This window comes from Sciurus vulgaris (assembly GCF_902686455.1).
Source record: "Sciurus vulgaris genome assembly, chromosome: 13".
Lineage (NCBI taxonomy): Eukaryota > Metazoa > Chordata > Mammalia > Rodentia > Sciuridae > Sciurus > Sciurus vulgaris.
In genome coordinates this window covers 84,950,312-84,970,854 of record NC_136474.1, presented here as the reverse complement: position 1 = coordinate 84,970,854, position 20,543 = coordinate 84,950,312, and the positions used below count along the sequence as shown (strand labels likewise).

At 42.6% G+C, this 20,543-nt stretch overlaps 1 protein-coding gene across 6 annotated transcripts in view; it reads left to right on the top strand.

Moving 5' to 3' along the window:
• RNF152 (ring finger protein 152) overlaps positions 1 to 18,971 on the top strand; it is a 102,030-nt gene extending 83,059 nt beyond the window's left edge. For 5 of the 6 annotated variants that reach the window (XM_079108425.1, XM_079108422.1, XM_079108421.1 and 2 more), the window contains one exon: positions 10,594 to 18,971. In XM_079108425.1, coding sequence (XP_078964551.1) covers positions 10,731 to 11,342 — 612 coding nt within the window. In that variant the 5' untranslated portion in view covers positions 10,594 to 10,730 and the 3' untranslated portion in view covers positions 11,343 to 18,971. Of the gene's footprint in view, positions 1 to 7,239; positions 8,149 to 10,593 lie in introns of those variants that run through there. The other variant, XM_079108423.1, reaches the window with a different exon arrangement.
• Positions 18,972 to 20,543: the final 1,572 nt, after the last annotated feature.

Below are 20,543 nucleotides of genomic sequence, written 5' to 3'. Positions count from 1 at the left end.
GTTCCGCTTGCCACTCTTGCATGAAGGCCAGGCCACTGTGCTGTGGTTGTCCCTGTGTTTGGCATGGCTGTCCATATCCCTCACTGGACTTAGCAAGGGAGGGCCCCATCCTTTCCTCTTTAGATCCCCTGATGCTAGAAGAGTGCCTTATACTCCATTATATATTGGAATGGATTTGTCAGTAATGTTGTAGTGTCAGGTGTGATAGTGGTATTTGTTACTCTAGGGTTTTCTCTGGGAAACATGAATGTGAAGTTGAATGAAGATTTTATTTCCAAAAACACGGTGCCAGGACACCCCAAAAGTACAGAGTATGACCACTTTCCCCTAAACCAATACCTGTAGGTTTTGGTTTTAAATATAGAAATGCAAAGGTGGAACACAGAGCCGTGGCATGGAGGGTCGGGGTCAGGGCAGGAAGGATGGGTGGACTAGACGAGGCCCAGGGAATGTTTTGGGGTGGTGGAAAATCTTGCTTGGTGTAGTGGTCACGCAGGTGAGTACCTTTGTCAAAACTCATTAAAATCTACACTTAAAATATGTACATTTTATTGTTGATAAACTTTGTCAAAATTGACTTTAAAATACATTTAAGAAAGCAAGAGGCAACATCTTTTGGATTCATTGTTAGGTTAGGAAAGATGAATTAATGGTGGATGGCATTTGTTGGCACCACTGTTCGATATCTAGTTTTGAGGTTTGTACTTTTTTCTTTCCTTCTCATTTTGCCTAAATGGAAAATCAACCCTCATTGAGTTACTGCAGCTGGAAGTAAGAAAAAGCAGAAGTAATGAGCAAACTGACAGCTGACTCCCCGAGGTGCTTAATTTTAGTACCGTTGCCTTTAGGAATTCTTTGCAACTTCAGTGTGAGTCTTAACTCGTGCCATGAATCACCAGTATTGAGGGTAGGTAAGGAGATTGCAGCAATAAACACTCTCTACTCAAAGAAAATAATCTTAAGAATGGCTTTTGAATAGGCTTATTTAAAGAGATATCTGTAAAACCTACCAGGTGTTTAATTTATCATTCTTTTCAACTGTTTAATATAGAATGTTCTTTGGTTAACATGAAGGAGTACACACACACACACACACACACACACACACACACACAGACACGCATACACATGCATATAATTAATATAATTAATGGGTGAAAGTAAATGATTCTTAACAAGTGGATGGGTTTTGTTTTTTGTGGGGGGATGTTTTGTTGTTTTGTTTTTGCAGTAATGGGGATTGAATCCAGGGCCTTGCATATACTAGGTAAATGCTCTGCCATGGAGCTACATCCATAGGCCATTATTTTACATTTTATTTTATTTCAAGACAGGGTCTCACTAAATTGCCCAGAATGGCCTCCAGCTTGCAATCCTCCTGCCTCAGCCTCCCAGGTCACTGGATTACAGGCATGCATCGCTGCACCTGGCTGTTTTTCAGTTGAACCAAGACTTTTCGAACCTCTTTGCATCTTCTTCTCGCCTTAGGGTGCCTCAAATGAGTGGAGTTCTACTTGTGCTAAATCAGACATGTTCTTTAGCACTTCAAAGGGATGTTCAGTGTGTTTGGGGAGTTTGCACAGTGTCCCATTGTGTTATTCTGTGGTCAGCTTTTTGTTGTTATGACAAAATACCTGAGAGAATCAACTGAGAGGAGGAAAAATTGACTTTGCTCATGGATTCAGGGGTTTCAGTCTATGGTCACTCGACCAGGTGCTGTGGGCCTGTGGTGAGGCAGAACACCATGGTGGAGGGGGTGGGACCCAGCAAAACTACTTACTCCATGAGGGCAGGGAAATTAAAAGAAGGAGCTGGAAAAGGGCTAGGGACAAGATTTAGTCCCCAAGAGCGTGCCCCCAAGGACTCCCTTCCTCCAACTAGTTCTACCTCCTATGGTTTCCATCACCTCCCAATGATCCATTTAGCTGTGAATTCCTCAGTGGATTAACCCATCATGAGGTCAGTCCTCATAATCCAGTTGCTTCCCAAAATCCCCATCCCTGAACATGGATATGTTGGCAAATGAAGCCTTCAACACATGAGCTTTGGGGGACATTCCATGACATGGAGTTTCCCAGAGATACAGATATAGATATATGACAGGTAAGTTATTAGGGAATTGAGATGGTAAAGGTATACCAGCATAAGACACTACTATGTTAGAGCTGAGATTAACCTGGACAAATCTAAATTTGTGCAGCTACCTTAAGGCCTATCCAAACTGTAAATGAACCAGGAATTGTGTCCATCTGAGGAGGAATTTATCATGTCTTTGAGAAATTCCATCAGATGAGGAGTTGCCTTTAATCTGAAGCTCTCATAATGGCTTTTATATTGTGTCCCATCTTGTTTAAGTAATAAATTTGCATTTTTAAATATGAAGTTTGGAACTGTATTATTTTCTCACTGATGATATTAGTACTTGCTGTTGGTGGGTGTGGTGGTTAATTTGAGGTGTCAACTTGACTGGATTAAGGAATAAGCATTATTTCAGGCATTTCCAGAGGAGGCTAGCATGATTCCGTGAAGTATGTGGGAGGCCTGGCCTCAGCGTGGGCGGGCATCATCCATCCCGCCAGTAACCCAGAGGGGACACAGGCAGAGGTGAATTGTTCCCGCCCCCTCCCATTCTTGGCTCTGGAACATGCTCTCGTCTCCTGCCTAGGACACCGGAGATCCAGGCTCCTAGGACTTACATCACCAGCCCCCTGTGTTCTCAAGCCCTCGAACTTAGATGGAGCCATGCTACCAGCATCCCAGGGTCTCCAGCCTGTAGTGACCTCTTGAGGGACTTCTCAGCCACCGTAATGACATGAGCCAATTCCCTGTTAACTTCCCTCTCATATCTCTATACACATATTCTATCTGTACACATCTCACATATTGAGTTCTCCAGTGGACAGAATGACAGCCATTGTCAGTGTTCTTCGCTCTACGGTCTTTCCTGTTGTCTGGAAACAGTCTCTTAAAACATGTTGCATGTGTAAAGCTGTAATGTTTCATCTATAAGCTTTTTTATCTCCAAAATAGAATGCCAAATAATTATGAAAATACTCCAGGTTCTTAGTTTGTCATGAAACCCAGGTAAGCTAACTATTGTTAGAACGAACTGATTTGGGGGTATGTATGTCCAGAGTAATATTACTGAATCTAAGGACCAAGGGAGGGATGAGTGGGAATGAGGTAGATATGTGACCTGTTTTTGTAAATGCAGTTTTGTTGGAAACTGTCAGGGAGGGGAAAAAAGAAAAAAGTTCCTATACTGTCTTAGGTTCAGGGTCTGGGGCTTGCAAATTAAAGTGATTTAAAAAAAAAAACAGATTATACAAGAAAATGTTTATTTAGGCATGCAACATGTGCTCAGTCGTGAGTGACTCAAAGGGTTGGCTGGGACAGGGGAATTAAATACCTAGTTTAGCAGGGAAAAGGAAGGAGAAAAGGCTTCTATGGGAGAACAATTACATATATTTAGGAAGGACAGATGGGTTTCCAGAAGTACAAATGGGAGATAAGAATGTGTGTGACAATGTGTGGCTAGGCTGTCTTTTTCCTGGGCATGAAACTCCCCCGGAGGGATTTATGGAGTGTTTACCCTTGATCTGTCTCCTGGGAATAGACTTGTCCCGAAGCAGGAATTTATGGCAGCCTCATTTCAGAAGTTTCAGTTTTTAGTCAGATAAGGGAAGCTCCAACAGGCTTCTTTCTACATCTATTGAATCTCAAATGCCTTCAGCTTAAAATAGTCCTCACCCCAACTGTGAGTTCTGCATGACCCTGTAGAATATAGCCCTCTGGCCCCTGGACATCGCCTATGACTTACTCTCTCTTCTTGGCACCGTTGAGTACACGTGCCCCTCAGCTTACAGTGGGCTGTGTCCCAAATAAGACCATCATAAGACGACAATACCATTCATACACCTAACCTTCTGAACATCACAGCTTATAGCACATCACACCAGCGTGTTGATTGTTCCCCCAATGTAATGAGGAAATGGTTACAAAACACAAATTGACTTAAGGTTTGCATTTTTGCTGGAATTTATAGTTGGGTAAAAAGATTGAGGGTTGGGGATGCACATGGGTGTTCACTTTGTACAAGTATGAATTTACATACAGGAAGTTTGTGGCCTTTGGAGGTCCTGGTAGCCTCTCATGAAGAGTAGGGGCTGCCAAAGCGGGCAGCAGAGAGAGGCCTTGCTCTCCAGAGAGTCTGCTCCAGGAGGCCTTGCGGCCCCTATCACGGCCTTAGCCTCCTTAGGTGGCTTAATGTGCGTCTGGCCTTGGCTGCCCTCAGACCCTGCCTTGAGATGTACCTCAAACTCCTGCATCCTGGGTCCGCGGGCACCAAGCAGCCTTGCAGCCTGGGGTGATGCTGATAAGGTCAGTGGTGTGCTTAAACCAAATGGAGGAAGTGCCAGCGTCCTTCCCTCCACCTTGCCTGGCTCTGGGTGTCTCTGGAGTGGAAAGAACAGTGGGCCGGCTTGTGGCCCCTTGACCTCCAGGATCCTTCCTGGCTCTGACGGGCAGAGGCAGTTGTTTGCATAATGGTTCTGGACAGCATATCCACGATCAGTTGAAGAAGAGTCTCTGTTCATGACTCTGCCTACCCTTCCCTCTTTCCTGTGGTTCTTTTGCTAGGATTCTTCCCTCCGGGAGGCACGTCCAGGCTGCGTGAGGGCAGGGACCCTTGTTTGCTATGGCATCCCCAGTGCCTTGGCAAATGCCTGGCACGTGGTGGGTTCCCAGTAAATATTTGTGTCCCCACCACTACACGCTTTGCCTTAGCAGGCATCTGACCATCAGTAAGCCTCCGGGTTTTGGTTCGTTTTCCCTCTCTGGCTTTACTGGTGTGCTTGACTTGTCAGTCACTCCAGCTCTGCTTAGAATTCTAGCAGTCAGGGTGATTGGCTGTTCTTCGTTTGCTCTTTCTGGCTGTTGGAGGCATCTTTTGTCACTCCCTCTCTCCAGGGAGCCTAGGATCCTCGGACAGTCTTCTACAGCTCTTCCCTACTTCATGATCATCAGCAACTTTTTCTTGGCCGTCACTGGGTGACAGAACAAGTGAAGGTAAAGCAGTGTGACTGATGGCTACCAGAGTGACCTTGGCCTCCTGCATGAGCCTGATGCCACATAGCATCTTGGAAAGGGAGAGCGGGACCACCCACGTCTGGTAACAAGTGTGGGTGATCGGGCTATCTTGCTTGATCCAGGAAGGATATTGATTCCACGTAACATCGCTTTTATTGTTTCTAAAAATCAAAGCTGTGACTGTTCTGTGTGTTAGCTCTAGCTAGATGTATTCATTAAACCAACGACATAAAGGAGGAAGTTTCTAATGCAAACTGGCTCCCATTTAAATAGTTTAGATGTGCAGTCTCCGGCTTGTGTAAACATACATGCTTTCAAGGTCATTAATAGAAAATATTGTAAATTATCCATCAGGTGTAAGAAGCATGGAACCCAGCAATGTGCCATGCATTTGGAAACCCAGCAGAGTGTGATGCAGTATTTTTACTAGAAGGTACTTTATGAGAGACCATCTAGTTTGCTTACGGTAAACTATCTATTTGAGGGTAGAATTAGATCTAAAATCCTTATCTCCTGTTCCTAATAATATTGGTTGTTGGGTAGATATTCAAACAATCAAAACCCAGTGGTTATCATCACTCATTGCAAATAGGGCTTTAATTCTTAAAAGTGTCTTGTTTCCAACATACTTTGATTTTCAGTAGGCAACATCCAACTGTGAATGTGTTGAACGCATTCATCTTTTGCTAACTTCAGTGAAATATAGGCCTCGAACTGAGTAAATAACATCTTTCTGGTGCCTGTGGCTGCTTGATAGGTGGGTTTCTCAGCGACAGATTTGGATGCACCATGGCGTGCCTTTTGGCACAATGCCCTGTGGCACCTACAGGCAGGGGTGGCCACCAGGCTATGCCCAGGTCTTTGATTGTGTGCTGAGTCCCTGAAGTGACCTTGTCATCGTAGCTGGTCTCTTGCTTTCTTCCTGTTCAACCACTAACTCCTGTCCATTTCAACCACTTACTTTCTTCCTGTTCAACAGTTTAGTCTCTGTGCCATCCTGCCTGCCTCTGCTGCCAAGGCCAGAAAGACTTCCTGCACTGCTAACATCCAAGACACTTAAATGTCTCTTTTCACTTTCCGTATTTTTGGCTTCATCAAATACAGCAAACCAGAATGCTCATAGGAGGAAGTGGGAGCCTGGGCCAGTGGAATTCTCAGCTGTGATTTGTCAGCATCCGGACACCCACTGCCTGGCTCCATTAAAGCCACCACAGCAGTTGCACCAAGTTTGTAATGCATGTAGGAGACAATTGGGTCCAGAAGGATTGCTCTCTGCTACCAGAGAACCCGAGGTCAGTGACACACCTGTCACCAGGCCACCTTCGTTCTTGCCACTTATGGGAGTGTTGGTAAGATCCAGTATAACTAAGTGGTTTTACCAGCTGACATACATGGAATTATAATTGTTTTGTTTAATGTCACTTCAAATATTTATATTTTCTTCAAGAATTAAGCGACTAGCCTGTATCAAAAAGTCACTTTTTTTCAGTAGAAAAAGAAAAGCAATTGCTGAGTTTAATCTCTGACTTTGAACGCCACCATTAAATTGCAGGTTCTTGTGTAGACCATCATCAAATGGGACGATCCAAGGTCAGCCCGATGTAATCGATACCAGATCATGCTACGGCTCCATGAGTAGGCTTCATAATTAATCCTGTGTTAAGGAACATATGAAGATCCTTAAAAATATAAGCAGAGAAGCCTTTTTGGATCATTTCATCACCTTTTTATGCGCAAGCTCATTTGCTTGCACTTCTGAAAACTGCTGATATTATAAGAATTCAATGTTGGAGACCTTTGCTATTTTACCACCTGCTAAATTCACAGGAGCATTCTACCACACCCATGCTTTATAAAGTGGCATACAGTTTTACAGATTAGAAAAAGAAATTTCATTTTATAAAATTACGTTGATGTTGTAAAGTATCCAGAGCACCAAATATCCATGACCCCAAAACAACAGCAGCACACACAACCTTCAGCTCATTCATGTGTCGTGTAACTGATAATATTTGTGTAACTAAATACTGTTTTATGAAGCCAGGTTTGGATATAAGTTCTGTCTTGTAACCTGTAACTGTTTTTTTTTTTTTTTTTTTTTAATGTTCTCTCTTAGCCACTGTTCCTCATTTTGTGGCCTGTTTTTCTCTTTGATCTTTACTTCAGGTTCTTTTGAAAAATAAATTGCATGATATTTAAAAATTGTTCCAATATATTTCGGCATATATTTCTACATTCTACTCAAGTACTTTTTCCTTTTAAAATTTAATGAGTATTTTATTTGAGTATCACATTTTGCTCTTGGCAAAAGCAACACCAAACACAGGTTCCTAGGGCAGTTGCCAGTATGTGCTTGTGTCTAACATGCTTGACGAAGAGCCCTGGGTTTCCTCCCTGGCCTCCACGGCTTGTTTCCATTCCCCTTCTTCAGTAGTTGACTTGCATCTTTCCAGGCTGTGATGAAAGGGGAAAGAGTGATTCATCATTTCCTTTGGGCCATAGCCTCATAAATTTTCTTCTCTTTACCTAACTAATCATCATCACTACTAATTATGCTCCAGAAAATAAACTGGAATGCAGTACAGGCTGCTTAATATAGAACACATCAGTGTATAAATCAGAGACTGCTGTCAAAATGGCTTTATGTGGCTGAACATCGAAAATAGGAGCTGTGTTTCCCATTCTGCTTTTGTGTTCAGCCTGAACATGAGGGCCTAGAACGTACTTGCATAGAGTTGGAAGTTGAGTAGTATGATTTTAAGGTATCTTACATAAATTAAGGGAACATTACTTTGAGGATAAATTCATGAATAAAATTACAGTTTGGTTTTATTGAAGAATCTTAGAGCAGAGCCAAGAGGAACACTTGCATACCCCTCTGAACTGTTCAAAATGGCAGCTCTTCCATGACCGGGAAGCACCTCTGGGCAGGGCACACAGCCCAGTGGACAAATGGAAGGTGAACTCACTTGACCTTCAGCCATGACTCCATCATCCCCAGTTGGCCAGTGAGGAAGCAGACTCAGAAGTTGGGCGACTTGCGTTGGTGCCAGAGCTAGGGTTTGAGCCCCAGAGACCAAAGCCTCCTCTCTTCCCCCTCTGCTAAACTGCTCCCCATATTGTTATTTAGAAGATGCGTTAAATAATATGGAAGGAAGGCTAATAAATTGTTCTGATGTTAGTGTCATGAAACATTTTTGGCCCCAGCTACATTTACGTCGAGCGTGGTTATCCTGAGGATTGTTAAGAGAAGTTCTCTTTGATTGTAAAATTGCAGGCATCTGTGTTGTTATGTTTCTAACACCCCTCTCCAGTTTTGTTGTTTCTTCCTCCATAGTTCAAAGTGATCAGTCCTTCCCCACATACACATTTCCCACCTCATCCATGATGTTATAGCCTGATCTTTGTCAGTGGGCTTTAACACTAAGGAGAGAGAAGTGCAAGGTTAACAGCAAAGCTTGTGTTTAGTAGGTTCATTTAGTGGGTGTAGAGTTGGAGGGATCCTGCCCCCACACACAGGGTCTTTACTTCATTCACATTGGCTACTGCAGCCACCTATGCATTCCCCTTCCTAAGCTCTCTGCACAACTTCCCCTGCACCTATGGCTAGAGGTCACGAGGCTGGATAGCACAGACCAGACCAGACTATTTGGCTTCTGAGCACCTTCACTTGCCTCCTCTACCTCTCTTTGCCCCAGTTCCTCTATTCAAAAAGATTTAAAAAGTGTTCCTTGATTCTGCTCCCTCATTTAATTTCTGTTTGTGATCTCTTTCTTTCAGTGACAACATGCTCCTGTTGAGATTGCACCTCAACTTCTTCCCTGTGACCTTACTGTGGTGCACGGCCTGACCCTTCTGCTGAGCCTCTTCTCACTTTCTACCTGCTCATCCTACTAACTTCTAACATCATAGTAGCCAGCTACCAGGTCTTCCCAATCTGCCTCAATGGATTGTTCTCCTACTTTTTACCTTTCTGGTGTTTCCCATTGCCCACCATAAGCCCCCAAATCTTTGGCCTGACCTTTGAGTCTGGCTATGGTCCCCAGTCTGTGGTCTGAACCTGACTAAGCTCATTCACCTTTCCCTGTGGGGTCTGCTATCTTGGCTGGGCCTAAGAAAGAGTACACATGGGTACTTTGAGAATTTTCTTTCTTTTAAAGGCATCTGTGTCAAAGATGGGAAATGAACAGCTAAAGCTATAAAACTCTTGAAGACATCTGTATGTTATTCTCGGATTAGAAAAAAAATCCCCTAGCCAATGTCACAGCTAGAAAAGAGAAATAATTCTATAATTGCTGACATCCTTTCCTTTGCTCATGCTGATTTCTTAACCTGAAAATAGCCTGACTTTGATTTTACACGTCTGACTCTTATCTATAATCCAGATTTTTCACTAAGAGATCCCTGATTCCTCTAATTCCTCCAGCGCCAAATTTTTTTTTTTTTTTTTTTTTTTGGTTTGTTTTTTTTGTTTGTTGTTTTGGTTTGGTTTTTGACAGTACTGGGGATTGAATCCAGGGTGCTCTACCACTGGGCTACATTCCATACATTGCAACCCTTTTTATTTTATATTTTGAGACAAAGTCTTGCTAAGTTGCCCAGGCTAGCCTCAAACTTGGAGCTTTCCCTGCTTCAGCCTCCCAAATAGCTGGATAGTATTGCTTTTAGGGGATGGGGGTGTAGCCCAACGGTAGATCACTTGCTTAGAATGCATAAGGACCTAGGTTTGACCCCCCAGCATTGCTTTATAAAAAAGTATTTATTTTTAATCATGTTTCTTGGTGCAAGCCTGAACACCTAAATTAGAATTGATTGGAAAGTATTAGCGATACTTTGGAATTAGTGTGACCTTTGTGACCGCCCTTCTGTTCACTGCTGCCCTAGTTCTATTGTTTTGTGTTTTGTTCTCTTTCTGTGTCTTAAAACCAAATGATCTTATCTCAGTTGGAAAAGATAAAAAGGTGGATTTATGCACTTCCGCCTGTGGTGTCATTTTAATTACCTGAGAAAAAGAAACAGTCCTCACCCATGTAAGCAAGTTAGGTACACGGAGCACCTAGATTTGTGAAGTTGCCTGAATCTAGCAATTAATACTTGCAGGAGGGTAAGTCGAGGCAGAAAAAGGTCAGAGGATCTAAGGAAAGAAGTTTACTTCTAGAAAATGCTACAAACACACCAGAAGCAAAAGAGTTTCTCCAATGTATTTTAGAATGACCCAAGCTCTGCTGAAATGCACAAAATGGAAAAACAGATTCCTTCTTTGTGAAATAAGGGCGCTTGGTCTGCACCTTTCCAACGTGCATTTCTTTAAAAACGAGCTGCTGCGAGAACTTTCCTTCACCTTCCACGGGGTGCTACAGGAATCCTGTGGTCTCACCACTGGGAAAATTTTATGCTTTTGACCCAGGATCAAGACCTCGGGGCTGTGGTGTAAATCCTGTAACTATATCGACATGACAACTTAGTGAATGAATTAATTGGTTTTGTTTGCATTATTTCCCTCAGAAATGAACACGCCCACGAATGCTAGATGCCTGTGAGCTCCGTGGTCCCTGGGCAGCACTGGAAAGACGGAGCGGAGGCCTGCGAGGACCGGCTCCTTCCCCTTGGCCTTGGCCCTGCGCCTCTGCTCCCGGCCCAGCATGGAGACGCTGTCGCAGGATTCTTTGCTGGAATGTCAGATCTGCTTCAATTACTACAGCCCCCGGCGAAGGCCCAAGCTGCTGGATTGCAAGCACACCTGCTGTTCGGTGTGCCTCCAGCAGATGAGGACAAGCCAGAAGGACGTGAGGTGCCCCTGGTGCCGCGGCATCACCAAGCTGCCGCCGGGCTTCTCCGTGTCGCAGCTGCCCGACGACCCCGAGGTCCTGGCCGTCATCGCCATTCCGCACACTTCCGAGCACACCCCGGTCTTCATCAAACTTCCCAGCAACGGGTGCTACATGCTGCCCCTACCCATCTCCAAGGAGCGTACGCTGCTGCCGGGAGACATGGGCTGCCGCCTGCTCCCCGGGAGCCAGCAGAAGTCTGTCACCGTGGTGACCATCCCTGCGGAACAGCAGCCGCTGCAAGGCGGGGCTCCGCAGGAGGCGGCGGCCGAGGAGCCGGGCCGGCGGGGCGTGGTGAAAAGCTCCACCTGGTCGGGTGTGTGCACTGTCATCTTGGTAGCCTGTGTCCTGGTCTTCCTCCTGGGCATCGTGCTGCACAACATGTCTTGCATTTCTAAGCGCTTCACTGTGATATCCTGTGGCTGAGGCGGGGTGCCGGGAAGGCTCTTGTGGGGTTGAGCAGGTGTTGGTGACGGGATCCCAGTGAAGAGATGGGGGGGCGACACTGACCATTGGTGCTGAGCGCTGGCCTCTGGGTTGCCACTTGATTCACCTGAAGACAGACGCCACGGGAGGAAGGTGAGGTCTCAACAAGATGCCAGGTGAATTGTTCTGAGTGTGGATGGCCACAGCTTTGAAGATGATTGCATGCATCCTCATACTCATGTACAAAGTGGGTTGTAATTTATGAGTTTTCAAGATCATGTGATGAGATAGACATATTCTACTTAGACCTTGATCCGTACACGTGCATACAATGTGATCTCTAATGCAGTAGATGAAAATAAAGATGCTGTGTATACAAGTAGAATTAAACCTTGAATCCATGTAAAAATTCAGTGAAGACATACACTGCAGGCTGCTTTGCTTTTTTTTTTTTTTTTTTAAATGGAACCCAGTCTTCGTTTAGTTGCTAAGATTTTTTTTTTTTTCATACAGTTTGAATGGCACCCAAATCAAAATAAGTGAAATGGACTGTCGTTTTTTGGAGAAAATATTTGAACAAGTGTCTCCAGTGTGTTGTGTTTTGTCATGTCCCTTCATTTTTCTTCACTTGTGATTAGAACTTGCTATGTGTTTATTAAGCTGAAAGCCCAACAAGGAAGCAATAAACCAAGAAATAATGAGAAATGCCTAATCCCACAGGAAACCTGTATGCCAGTTTTTCTCAAGCCATCTCACAAAATAAGAATTTAATATGTAAATATTGTGTATTTGTGTGTGTATGTGAGTGTAATTTGATTTACCTCAGGTTTTTGAGTCTTTTCAGAAGAATCCTAGGACTAAGACTTTGTGGGCATGAAGGGAGTCAAGCATCTGAAACAGCGGGCACCTGGATCCTCCCAATGAGGCGCCCCTACGTGACACCCCAATGCTCACCCCTCTGCTCTGTGTTTAAGTCCTGTATTTTGTAAGGCACAAGTGGAGAGTAACAAAAGTTTGACTTTTCTCCCAGTTTTGGAGTATTATAAAAGCCACATATGTTGTTAGCGATGACAAAACTGATGGCCATTTCAATAGGCAGTCCACAGTTATTTTTGAAAGATGCTGTTCCATGAGCATCTAATCTTTTTGAATTCCAGTTTCCTCTTGTTGGTATAAGCAAGAAAATCTTCTGTATTTCAAAATATGTTTTTATTGAGAAAAAAATGACAAGGTAAACATAACAATTCACATTCCCAATGTAAGTGTGCTTAAATGTGTAATGGTTTAAGGATGTTCATAAAGAAAGAACTGCTGAATTAAATAATAAATTCTCATCTCTGGGTATGTATGCATGTAGAAATAGCCATAAACTTTACAGTTCTCTTGTAATTCCTTTTATGGAATTCAGGAGGCTAGTGGTATGTGTCAAGGACTCCACTCAAATATATGTTTTTAGATATAATTGACTCCCTGAAAATGGTGGGAAGGGTGGGGGCAGGCAGAAATTGGGCAAGATAAGCAATGACTGGTTCCAAAAAGTAAGGCTAGAAAGTAGCCCTGTAAGATCAAGACAACTTTATTTATTTATATGCTAACTATTATCTTCAAGCAGCACAAAATATGCATACTAAAGTGATGGAGTTTATGTAAAATAAAACAAAAAATTAATAACTAGAATACAAAGCTAACACCTAATTGGCATAAGAATTCAATATAAAATTATGAACTCTGATCTTTTCAGAGTTTTCAAATTTGTCATAAGACCTTTAGAAAATGTATTTGAAAGCTCAAACTAGAAATTAGGTTAAAATGCCATTTTAGTGTACAAGCTATTGGGCATTATACAACAAATAATCTAGGATTTATTTTGTATTAATAATTTAGGTATCATATTAGCTGAATACTATCCTCTATTACGTAACATAATATACTGTTGGGTTAGTGTCAATTTCTCAAACTCCCAGGCTGCTGTAATGCATGTCTGACCTAATTTCTATTTCTCTTGGAAGAAAAAAATGACAGAAATGTTGCATTAAAAATGCTGCATTTCAAATGGACTTTACCTTTGCAATTTTAAGCCATGTCATATTCAAATTAATTTTGTGAGCGATATCTGCATACATTTATGTACAGTATGAAATGATTGACCTGTAGTGTAGTATGTGATAGAGTTCTACTTGTTTAGTAGGTTATATATATAGACACTAATGTGTGTGGTGATAGTGTCCCGTGTTTCTTAGTGCAAAGCTGTAAAGTAAAAATGTCCACAGAACTTTTACTTAAAAACAGTCCCGTGCTAGAACTGCAATTAAGCAGTGCAAAATTAATCAGCTCTCTGGTAGATTCTTGACCTCACAACTTAATAATAACCCGAATCAGAATTTTTGTGTGTGTAAATCTTACTGATGTAGGTAGGACATTATTTAAATTGTTTAAAATGGATTCTGCTTGCAGTTTGCACACCTCCTTGTTAGGATGCGTTTGCGTGTGTGTTTGTATGTGTGTGTGTGCGAGCGCGCACATGTGTTCGTAGTGGGGGGTGGGGAGGAGAAGAGGCAGAGAGATGTCTTAGCCTGCCAGATAGAATTTTTCCAGGCTTAATGATGTTTTGATGTTATCTGGCAAGCCATTGCTCTGGTCTCTTCTGGCATTTACCCACAACACTAACAACTTATTTACCCCTTGTGACAAAAGCCCAGTGACACAGAGGCCAGAACTCACGGTTGCATACCAGTGAAATGTCACAGCTGGAAAGCCCAGGAAGAGCTGAAAGCAGCCTCTGGTGGTTTGGTTCTGTAGATGAGCTGTGGAAGCTCAGAGGGGAGTGTGGAGACTTGTAATCCTTCAGGAAAGGGGGACGAGAACTGTGCATTGCTGTCCCTCTTGCTTCTTTCTAGATCCATCGCACGTCTATCCGGCTGTGCTTCTAGTCCGGGTTGATGGATACCCTTTACTATGGCAACTACTGCTTTAAAAGTGTTGTTTTGTAGTTTGTTTCTTCATTTTAGTTAGCTACCTCTCCAGGAAACCGAAAAAGGTTGATTTAGGGATGAACATAGACATTTAAAGAAAACTATCAGACCATATGATCTGAGTTTTTAAAATTGCAAAACATTGGCCCACCACCCCCATGTGTAAAGAACAGTGAGTGTTGTGTAAATAGTAAACTATAAGAAGCATGTATTTTCATCTTTATTAATGATCTTGACATAAGCAAGAGAATGCTTTAATATGTTAAGTAGAGCTAAGTATGCCACCAAAAAAACATTGTCTTTGAAAAAATTTTGTATAATGATGTGGGGCACAAATTCTGATGAAAAGGCAAATTGGTTCTGAGTTCCAGTCATATTTTATGATCAGAAGGCTCCAAGGTATTTTCTTTTAAAATATAAGTTTAATCTTGTGCATGGCTTACAAAGTGAGCCCCTTGGAGTTTCAGCTGTGCACTTGTGTGACCCTTACAATTTTCTAGATCTGTGCCATTCTGTGGAACATTCTGGAAAGATGGAAATGTTCCATGACCTGTGCTGTTCAGTAAAATAGCCACGAGCCACAATGACTGTTAGACAATTAAAATGGGGGATAATACAACTGGATAACAGATCTTTAGATTTTATTTAGTTTTAAACAATTTAAAGTTAGAGCCTCGTGTGGCTAGTGGCCACCATATTGGCTCATGGCATCAAGGTGTTCATAACAGACTAAGAAGAGAATTTGTGGGCTAGTTACAAGTATTTGGCAAAAAGAAAAAAAAAAATCCTTCCTGGTCTTAAGAAGTATGTGATCTCAAGTACAACAGGGAGAACTCACTGATTGCCCTTTGGGCTTATTAGATATTTTGAACTAAGGAATGATCAGTGAAGCTTAAAGAGTGCTTTATTAAGCCCCTTTTCTGGGACCATTAGCTGCATGTGAATCTATTGTCCAAAAATAGTAGTTAGACAGTAGCTATAAAACGTTTGACTTGCAAGCTGTGCATGACCTGTCCTGTGAAATTGTGTTTAGGGTCTTGTGGCCAAAGAGTAAATGTTACAGGAAAAAATAAGTCTAATGAAATCCCTCTTTACTTTCAACATCTTACCCACACTTCACTGCTGCGTTAGTCAGGTGTGAGGTCTAAGAGCAAGCGTGTTTTTGGTGTTCAGAGTGGTTTTGTTGCCCTTGAAGTCTGCCAGTTTGTCATTGTATTTGGTGTGGCATATGTAGGCATCATTTTTCAAATGCCAGACTAAAACGTAGGTACTATTTTTAGAGTGGGATTTGGCAGTGTTTTAGTGTCTCTTGTTTTTTTTTAAATTTTAGCTATCACTAAAAGAGTTTAAGATTTGAAGCTTCGCACAAAGGCACTTTTTAAAACCTGTTTTATGGTTAAAAAAACAAAACAAAACAAAACAAAAAATGCCCAACGGAATTTAAAGACTGGAAGATCATTAAAGATACTAGAATTGATTTTTCTTTTCTTTCTTTCTTTTCTTTTTTTTTTTTTTTTTTTTTCCCCCTGTGGTTCTGGGGATTGAACCCAGGACCAGGCCCTGAACCACCGAGCTATATCCCCAACCCTAGAATTGTTTTCGAAGTGAGTAAAGGGAAACAGAAAATTCAGTTCAAGATACATTTTCATATAAAGATCAGACTCTAGTAGCCTGATATTATTCCAGTCTAGATTTTGATTTGAAGAGTTCCCATTCCTTTATTTGAAAATCTGTGCCATAGCCAGGCACTATGGCGCTTGCCTATAATTCCAGCTGCCTGGGAGGCTAAGGCAGGCGATCACAAATTCAAGGCCAGCCAAACAACTTAGGGAGCCTCCATCTCAAAATGAAGGCCTGGGGGTGTAACTCAGTGGTCGAGTACTCCTGGGTTCAATCCCCAGTACCACTGAAAATTTAAAAAGGAAAAGAAAATCTGTTTTACAATTGGTTAGTCTGATTTTCATTGTGTCCAAAATGTAATGCAAGTCCAAAGCATTTGCTTGAATGTTGAAGAATTGGGGTTTTTTTGAATTCTAGAACCGTCAGAAGGCAAGACTATGTTTTTTAGCTTGTCTTTAGACGTTTATTTTTAAATCTTCGTTAAAATGTAGTTTTTCTCTATACTTTAAGTTGGGAGCCCAAAGGTCATTTGGTGGTTGAGGAATGATATGCAAAAGACTGTGACTTCCATCTTTCCTTCGAGAAATGATGCCAAACAGGCCGCGTTTTGTTACCACACCAGAAGTGTCCCCCAGTCTGTCATCCTTGACCTCAATGGAGAAGCTGTTCCTTGACATTTCTACCGTTCTCCATAAAACATCACCCACAAGGTAATCCTTACCAAACCAGAAATCCCATAGAATGAGGTCACCAAATTAACTGGTGACTCTTTTGAAAGCAATAGTCTGTTTCAAGAGCAATGATGATCAGTTGCTGGATCTTGTTCAACATGAAACACTTTTAAAAAATATGTGGAAGTTCAAGTCATTGGTTTTCTTTTCCTAACATAGTTGACTTGCCACATGCACATAAACACACACACAAATACAGTTTAGCTCTGATTGGAGATAAAGTAAAAACTGTTGTTAATCATATTTTCCCAATTTGGATTATACAATGTTGGATTTAGATGTTAATTTTTTACCAATTGCTATTAGCTGCATTCGTGTCAAACTGATTATCTTTGGGAGTGTCTATTTATCTAAGCTCTTCAGACTTCTCAGAATATTTGGAAAGTTGGGTTCTACTACATTTATTTTGTTGGAAAACCATTGATCACCCAGGAACATAAGCAAGAGGAGCATTTAATTTCTGTCTCTTAAGGAGCTTGCTTTTTGGCTCTACTCCAGGGGTCAGGCCTGTGCACCATTGTTCCTGAACTTCTACAGCGTGGCTTCCATTGCTGCACAAGTTTCCTTGCTCAGTCTGACCAGTGATCTTTTGATTTTTCTGGAGTCAACTGCCTGGGATATCCCACTGTGTAAGTCTCACTGATGATGTAGTGGTGCTTGAAAATACTCACCGTGTTCACTGAATTTTATTCTAATCCAAGGGTTTTGATACCATTTTCATAATCGTTTTAGGAACAATCAGTAATCATAGCCAAGTACTGAGGGGCTTCCTGAGATCTGCCATGGCACGTGTGTTCTTTGTTTTGGCAGGAGTGTTTTTCTTTTGTCTGTCCCTGTTCTTCCAAAATGCTGCTCTAAATTCATCTCCGTGGGATGTAGGGCAAGTCGTCCATAGGAAAGTCTATAATCTCCCTGAGGTGTGTGTTATTGGGTTAATCTAACAATAGGGATGTTCAGTCTCTAATTTGCTTTTTGTTTTTTGAGAATCCAGAAGGAGGTGGTTGGGTATGATAGAGAGAGAGCATGGGATGTAAGGGAGAGATGTGACAAATGCCCCCTTCAGGAGAAGCTGCTGTATCTCTACATAGTGTGGGGACATGGTTGCTGTTATCTTACACTGTGCTGGATTGGCTGGGAGAACTCAACTTTTTAAGTAAACCCTCCTTGGGAGAGGAAAGGAAGGCCTAGGTTCTGTATCAAGGGGTAGGTCGATATTCTCAGAGAGGGAGAAAATGCTGAACAAAGGAAGGAAAATCTGTAATGGGATGATAACTACAAAATAAGACATGGGCACTGAAGGTCGGTCGTGGCAGAGACCAGCTGAAGAAAGCAGCTCAGGACAACTGGGATAACTTGGTCAAGCACCGCCTGCCATTGCAGCCTGGACTCCGAATTCAGTTCAGGATGCTTCAGTTGAAGACACAGGACCCGTGTCAGCTAATGGGAGGCTTCTAGGAGGCCCCATTTTTTCCTGCCATACTCTCTCTCAAGTTGGGTTGTCAGTGCTCTGGACAGGACAGTGCAGATCCTGCTCTAGAGCTGGTGGCTGCTTCAGTACAAACTCGCATCCTCTGAACTGTGGGATGCAGTGCCTGAGTCTGTGGCTCTATCCTGACCTGAGTATCACTTCCAAGAGTAACTTAACCTCCTTGAGAATCTTACTACTGTTGGGAAAGTTGGTTGAAGACGGTTTTGGTTTCTGTTCCGGTTGTTGTCATTTATGATATTTATTCATTCCACTTCTTGTTCCTGTTTGTCTCACTTGACAGTTACAGGTGTAGAAGCTGCATTCAGCCTGGGTGGTCACATGTAACTGCTGCCCAGGGTACCTTCCCTTCTGAGAGCTCAGCTGGTGGGTTCCCTGGCCCCCTAGATAAATACTCCAGACAAATGGCTAGATTAATGCTGCCCAGAGGCTGTTAACCAGTCCTTGACATGTTTCATTTACAATTATGTGGATTATTTATTTTAGGAGCTTTTCTTTTAAGGGGCCAAATCGCCCTACAGATAAATGAGCTGCTGGGCCATGTAGAAAATATTGTCCAAATGTTGCCAAATATTGACTTCGTAAAGGGGATATCAAGCTGCTGTTTATAAATCTGAATGTCTTAAAAGCATTCTTGCTTGCTCTCTCTGTTATAGATGGTGTCTTAGCCAGTCCTGAGTTTTTCCAATGAATCCAATTTTAATATATGGTATTTTTGTATGCCAAACTGGTGTCTTGTCCTTTGTATATGTGGTAATGTTGATTTTATGACTACTATTAAAACACATTTGCTATGATTAAAATTCAAAATGATTTCAAATAGACTCATGCATTGTTTTTTACCCCCACTTCTTCTTCTGTCTCTGCCTGCCTCTCTCTCTTTCATACACACACAAAGCTGGCTGGGTTTTCATCATCAGTTGCTTGAAGAATTTAAATAGATGTGGGTAGTAAAGCAATAAGGATTGCCTGAGCTCAGGATTTCAAGCGGAGGTGACTTCCTAGTGGCTCCTCCCAAAAGCCAAAGAACAGTTTGTAATGAATAAACAAAGCTTGTTTTTGCATCCTGGGTTCTCACGGTTTTTGGTGACCCCACTTTCATCTTCCACTGTTTAGAAATGACGCAGCATGCCTCAGCCCCAGGTGGACCTTCACATTATGCTGTGTATAAGACAACATCATGAAGCTCTTGGCTCTGAGTCTGCAAAGATATCCTTCCTTAAATGTTATCATCAACAGGACAGAGGGTGTTTTGGGAGTTCTCTTTTGGTACTGGGGATAGAATCTAAGGTGCTTTGCTACTGAGCCACATCCCCAGCCCTCTTTTTAAATTTTGAGACAGAGTCTGGCCAAGTTGTTTAGGGCCTTGTTAAGTTGCTGAGGCTGACCTTGAACTTGCAATCCCACTGTCTCAGTTTCCTAAATTGTTGGAATTATAGGCCTGCATCATTGTGCTGGACTGGGAGCCCTTTGATAAAAAGCAGCCCATCAGGGCTGGGGATGTGGCACAGTGGCGAAGCACTTGCCTGGCATGTGTGAGACCCTGGATTTCATCCCATCAGTGCAAGAAAAAGAAAATTTCTATAACTGATCACATTAACAGATTTCAATTCAGTTGAACAGGTGACCTCATCCTCATTAAGGGGTTATCAGTGATCTGATATTCCTGGGTACTGGTGTAAACATGCTCTGGCTCTGACTGAGAAATTTTAAAATAATCCCCAGAGTTTTAAAACTGAGGTGTTACTGTGTTTCAGCACCCACTTCTTGTACTAAAAAAGGAAACTGTGTATTAGAGAGTCTAGATTTTGAAAGTGTGGAATTTGTTTTGCATAGTTTGCATATTCCTGGTGGAGCAGCAGAGGAGGGGGTGAGGGTGGGCAGCAGCTCTTGTTAGATCTACTGCTTCCACTTGGCCTTTTCTCTCAGCCAGAGACATCAACCTGAAGGAGGCAGAGGCTGTTTAGGATCAGCTCCCCGTACTAGGAGCAGAGGGTGTCTCCGGTCTCATCTAGAGCTTGCTGGTAGTCCATGAGGACAAGGTGAAGGACCAGGAGTCACAGGGAGCCCTACAGGTGCATCTTGCCTGGAGATGCCCACGTTGGCAACCTCTCCAAATGACACTACTGAGTGGCACAGACTTCTGCGTCTGGATGTCGGGTTGGAGGAGGGAGAGTGTCAGCTCCAGAACCCTTCCGTTCAGGCACAAGTTCTGGCAGTGGGGCAGGGGAGTGCAGTGTCACCAGGTCCAGCCGTCACTGTGAGCCACCCTCGCCCTTAGTTCTAACATGCACACACCCTCCAAGTACGAGGCCAATTTTCCTGAAACAAAAGCCAGTCTATCTGCCAACGCATTCTTTTTCTTAAAGCTTTTGTTTCCAGTGATCGTTCT